General features: G+C 43.5%; 1 protein-coding gene across 1 annotated transcript in view; it reads left to right on the forward strand.

Moving 5' to 3' along the window:
- Positions 1 to 3,241, forward strand: part of LOC118216704 (protein kinase C beta type) — an 85,141-nt gene extending 81,900 nt beyond the window's left edge. Inside the window, exon 17 of the mRNA XM_035398115.1 lies at positions 1,789 to 3,241. Within this exon, the coding sequence (XP_035254006.1) occupies positions 1,789 to 1,941 (153 nt within the window). The 3' untranslated portion in view covers positions 1,942 to 3,241. The remainder of the gene's footprint in view (positions 1 to 1,788) is intronic.
- Positions 3,242 to 6,000: the final 2,759 nt, after the last annotated feature.

Here is a 6,000-nt window from a genome sequence, read left to right on the forward strand (position 1 = left end):
AACTGACTCTGCATTCTCATGTAAAACCACCAGAAAAATGTTTTGAATGTTTCCTGTATTGTCTGTACCCTTTGTACAATGTTAAAATTTGACCTGATATTTTTTTTTCTACCCACTGTTCACGTGTGGAATAACTTGCCAGGTCAGGTAGTTGAGGCCGAGACCTTTAACACAGTGCTAATCGAGAGTTGGCAGTTAGACCCAAATCTGGTTTGGATAAATGATCGGTTCTTCTCAGAATTTCTCATGCTCTTGTATTCTGTTGTATATCTGATCCGTGCTCTTCCAGTTTATCATAAATGTGTGGTGGCAGCTGATTGTGTGAGTTATATTCTTACTTCGCTCTAGAAATGATAATTATGCTGTGGATTAACTGACTGTCCTCTCCTTTGCCCTGTTGATTCACAGTCTGTCAGAAACTTAGCATTTAGATGATACTGTATGGATATCCTCCTAAGACCTAGACATTCATGACTTCAGTATCTGGTCTTAATCTCAAAAATCATATATTCTACTTTGCTGAAACCTAAACTTCAGGGAACATTAAATTAAAATAAATGCTATTTTAGAAAATATTTTCACTGCCACATGTTTTTGTCATCCAAGACACTTGTGTTATGGGGAAGTAATTAAAATAATACTTCTGCTGTGTCTCAGGAGGATATGATTTTATACTGGATATAGCAATATTGATTTATGTACGTCTGATGCACTGGGAATTAAATCAGTGTAATACTTTAGTGTTACTTTGTAGAATAATTTATAACAGCTGAGGATGCCTGATGTGTGACTAGGAGATGATAAGGCAGAAGCAACTCAAGGAATCCTGGCAGACTTGAACACAGCTTAAACCCACCCCTGCTTGGACGAGGCCAATCGCGTTCCACTGCTGCAGGGTCCTGTCGTAATCAGCCAGTGACATCACCGATGCTTGAACCAATGATTGTCCTGAACGTGTGTCTGACTGATGGATATCAGCATCCATTTAAATTAAGGTCATGTATATGCAGCAGATTCCCCTCGATCTTATCTAATGTGTTAGCGTTGCTCATTTCACATTGAAGTGCTTCAAGCTGCTTAGTATAATTCTGATTACAAGTGGAGACCAGTATTTCCTTGAAAAATTAATGTTGGAAAAATCAACAGCGCTAAATCTGAAAATAAATTAAAATTGAAATCAGCTGCATAGAGATGACTCTTATTTAAAATTTTAGCATGATGTTAATAACACAAATCAATGAAAAAATATGGTTCAGGATCAGTTTAAAGGCTAATGTTCAGCTTCCCCCCGTTTCAAGCTCACAGGCCAGAGCTGTGTCTAGGCCTGGTGTTTTTCCGTTAGACACAGATAAGGCAGCATGTGAACATGCGGTGAGGTAACCCGCAAGCTTGTTGTGTGTGTGTGTGTGTGTGTGTGTTCGGAGACTGTGGGAATGGCATTAGCACTGCTCTCCCTACGGGTGCACAGCAGTCAGTGATTTCCAACCCCTGAAATGTACAGTAAGAGCCTCCTCTGAGCTTGGCTGCCTCTCTCTCTCTCTCTCTCCTGCACGCCCTGTGCTGCATGCATTTGCACAGAAGGCTGGTTTGCAAACGCATGGTGGGCTCCAATCAAAAACTTTCCCTGGGTTTTTTAATTATTTTATTCTAAGGGGATCCTGCTCGCTACTCTCTGGGATTGCATGATTGCCTGAAAGGGAGAAGGTTTCTCTCGGGTGCTTTTTGCCAATGAATGAAATTTTTTTTTTTTTTGTTTTTTGTTTTTTGTTCCCTGTCTTCCCATGACAGAAAAACCGGAAAGACACATGTAACTTTGACAGGGAGTTCACCAAGATGCCCACCGACCTGACACCCACGGACAAGCTCTTCATCATGAACCTGGACCAGGATGAGTTCCTGGGCTTCACCTACACCAACCCAGAGTACGTCGTCCAGGTGTAGCTGCGCTGGGTTTCCACCAGGTTGTCGCTGTGTGTGTGTGTGTGTGTGTGTGTGTCTGCATTCATGCGTGTCTTTCCATATGTTTGTGTGTGTGTGTCTGTGTGTGCGTGGGTGTGTTTGTGTGTTGAGCGAGCGTGTGTGCATGTGTGTTTGTTTGTACTCAGGGGGCTATGACCTCACTGGGGGATTGGCAGGAACCCACCAAAGGGCTCCTGGGATTCCTACTGCCGTAGAGATGCAATGCATTCAGATAGTCACGCTTTCATTCAGCCCCGCCCCCTCATATCATTCGACCACCTTTGATTGGCTGGCCCAGGTTGAAAGCTCTGAACAGGCCGAGAATGGCCAGCCTCTGGGGCAGTGTCGGCAGCACAGGAGAGGTCAGGTGGAAAGGGGGTTTTTCGCAGCCTTTACTGGACCGTTCTTCTCTCCTGGGTTTTTATGGTTTTTATCTTCGCGTTTTTGTACATTAATCAACAGCTCAATTCACCAGGCCGCCATTGCACTGCCATGAGTCAAGCGACAAAATAAGACGCAATGCTAAAAATAACAAAATGTATGAAACATCTACTATAAGCATGACCAGCCCAGGCGAAAAGCAGTCCGGTGCCCAGTTATTTATGTACGGAACGTTTGCTTTCACGATTGGCTGATTAACTGTTGTGCCTGTTACTCCAAATCCACCACATGAAGAAGCCAACACTGAGAATAATATTCCATCCGTTTAGTTATCCTGGGTCATTTTCAGGCAAATCCACACCCCACCTACGCCAGACAAGGATAGGCATATTCGCGCAATGTTAGCGTTTTAACATCCGGTAGGCTAATCTATAAAGCGATATCATGAAGTAGTCAAATTAATGACACATTCTTTAAATGTAAATGTAATACGGTATTATAGACTTATATTTATTACATCTCTTTATATGTGTAGATACATATGTTACATAAATATTATCTATCAGAGAGGGGTCATATTGATACATTTTACAGCATTTTAAATCTGTATTTTGAATAAATGCAAGGACGCTAATTGAACCCAAAAGTGAGCAGCAGTCTCAATGGTCTTATGAAAGAGCCAATGGAAAGATGAAGTCTTCTGATTTAAAAGCCTCTTTTGCCCTGGGAATTGCATGTGTGGCTGAGCTCGGTTTTTGAACGAAGTGCAGAATTCTTTTGGTGTTCCTAATCCACTGCAGCACTCCCACAGCTGATTCTGTATCTGTGCATGTGCATGTGTATGTGTGTGTCTGTATGTGTGTGTGTGTGTGTGTGTATGTGTGATTTTCTATCTGTGTGTGTGTGTGTGTGTGTGTGCACGCACAGTGTGTGTGTGTTTGTGTGCGTGCGTGCGTGCCTGCCTGCCTGTGTGTGTGTTTCTATCTGTGTGTGTGTGTGTGTGTGTGTAATTTCTACACACGTATCATAATCCTCATGTTGCCTGTGGGAGTGAGTACTGGGTTATATGGGATGGTGAAACACCAAAAAAGAGCCCAAGAGATGGACTGTCTCCCTGGCATTCTGCAGCAGCTGAGTTCAGTGTCAAGGTACAGATTTAGATGAAAGAAAAGGCCTTGCTTCACGTGCTGATAATCTTCTGAGAACACGTTTTCTGATATATTAGAGAGCGGATTCTGAAAGGAATATGTATCAATTCTTTTAGTTTTTCCCTTGTTTCTTTATAGAGGGGGGCAGGGGGGAGATCTGTTTTAATGATATTTCTTCTTTAGCTGGTGTGCATGCCTGCTTGGTTTGAACTCCTATACTTAAATGTTTTAATGTTCAGCCACTGTTTTTAATCTATATGATTGCTTACACATGGTGTTTAGTTATTTTACCCTTCTTTCTTGTTTTTGCTGTAAATACAAATATGTGTTCATGAGAGAATTTGGGTGTATCTAGAAGTCTTCCAGCTAGAATTGGAAAATTAAACATGTAATGTTCATTCTGAATGGAGCATGTGACTCGTGTCCTTCTTTTTGTTCCACTTGGTCTCCTTTACCCGCAGTCTGCGGCCTTTGTGCTCGAGCACTGCGGTGGAAGAGCGGGGCTGCTGTCTGCCAGTGAGCTCATTTTCTGGAGGGGGGGTGGGGGTGGGGGGTCACCAGGTATGGTGCTGATAACTGCGTTACCGGTCCCTAACGCTGGTCCACACGCCGGGGCGGTCCTTATCGGCCCTAACCTTTCCCCGTTCTTGCAGTGCCACACGTTAAATGGGTATTTCACTTAGGTGTAATGCAAGCCATTTTGTGGAGCCTACCCTATTGTATTTGCATAATGTGAATTACTAGCAGCATCGGCTGTCACTGTTGACTGTTAACGACCTCGTCGTTCTTTGCCGTTGTCCAGCTCCCGATTCACTCCCATTCCTTTTCAGGAGCTCACTGAATTGATAGTAGTTATTATAATTAATATAATTACATCTCACATCAAAAGGTCTGCTTTATTTATTCATTTATTTATTTTTGAACAGATAAGCTTTATAGGTTTAGGTTAGCTATAAATAAAGCAACTATGTTCAGATAGATAGCAAGCTGCAGTTTGATCATTTTAGCACATGTGCACGTAAATACGCACGGATACAGCACTTAGTTAAAATAACAAAAACGTTTTCCAGATCTTTTTCTTTTTTTAAGGCAATAAATTAAAAAGAAGTCAAAAAAATGCATCAGATATTAAAAAACACATATCCTCCGTACTTAGTTCAAGACTATTCATTTAGGTGAATTTGGAGCTGGACAGCCAGGAGGATCAGTGATGTCATTAGCGGTTAACGGGGACAGCTGATGTTGCTAGTATTCACACTATACACACACTATACAGTGGGGTAACCTGCACAGAATTACTTGAGTTATACCAAAGCAAAATATCCCTTTAAAGCTAGCAAATGTGACTGAGTGGTCAATGGAACTGGGGTGCCCCCACCCATAATTAAACCAGTTCAGCACCTCATTCCCCCCCCCCCCCCCCCCCCCCCCCCCCCCCCCACCAGACTTACAACTGAAGGTCTTGCTTCGATTCAGGTACCCCCTGCATACAGCCTGTTCTCCTTTTTATAGAAAAGTATCCCCAGTTTTCAACAAGACAATTTGTCCTCAAACACGCTTGCCCAAAGCAGAGAGGGTGGTGGGAGGGACAGAATTAAACTCGCTCAACGCACAGAGAGGAGCACAAAGAGCAAAGACCGAGGGGTCGCCGCAAATTACTCAATTCAGTGAGTTTTAGAAAACAGTGGGGAGGGGTGGGAGGCATCAAAGGAGGAATTATGGGATTTGTTAAAACCCCTACCTCCCCCCCGCCCTCCACCCCTCCAATTCTTTTCTGTCTTTTGTTTAATTGTGATAAGTGCCTCGCTCATACCAGCTTACGCTGAGCCAAAACCATTTAAAAAGCAATCTCCTTTTTTAATGGAAACAAGCGCGAGTCTCCGGCCGTGTGCTAATGAAAGCAGGAGAGTTATGACTCCAGCGGCTGGAGCCGCCAACCAGGAGAGCGGCTGCAGACAGCCTGCTGAACCCCAGGGGGAGAGGGTTAGTTCTCTGTCACAGGTGTGTGTGTGTGTATACGTGCGCATGTGTTTGCGTGTGTGTGTGTGTGTGTGTGTGAGTATGTGTGTGTTTATGAAACATGGAGAGAAAAGGTTTGGAGGTGGAGGGTAGGTGGTGGGGGTTAAACATATGACCTGAGCAAGTCTCCCCATACATTTACTATTTGTGGACATTTGATTACTTTCTCCCCCTTTGCATCAACAAACAGTGCATTGCCCTCGCTAAATTGAAAACGGACCGGTTCAGACAAAAGGAGCAGAAATGGTCCAGGGCTATGCCCGTCTGTGTGCGTATGACTGTAATAGGACACTTAGGGGGGTTGGGGGTGGGGGGTATCAACTTAAGTTGTGCACCAGGTGAACTGAATTTTTGCTATGGGAACAAGAAAGGTGTGGGTAAATATTTTAGGTGGGCTAATCTCTTGCTGGTGAGTGTGTTTTGAACAATAGATAAAGCATAAAGCTCATTGAACTTTCAGTTTGAATGAACCGGCTTTTGGGGGATGCTTCAG

This window comes from Anguilla anguilla, chromosome 17 (genome assembly GCF_013347855.1).
Source record: "Anguilla anguilla isolate fAngAng1 chromosome 17, fAngAng1.pri, whole genome shotgun sequence".
Taxonomy (NCBI): Eukaryota; Metazoa; Chordata; class Actinopteri; order Anguilliformes; family Anguillidae; genus Anguilla; species Anguilla anguilla.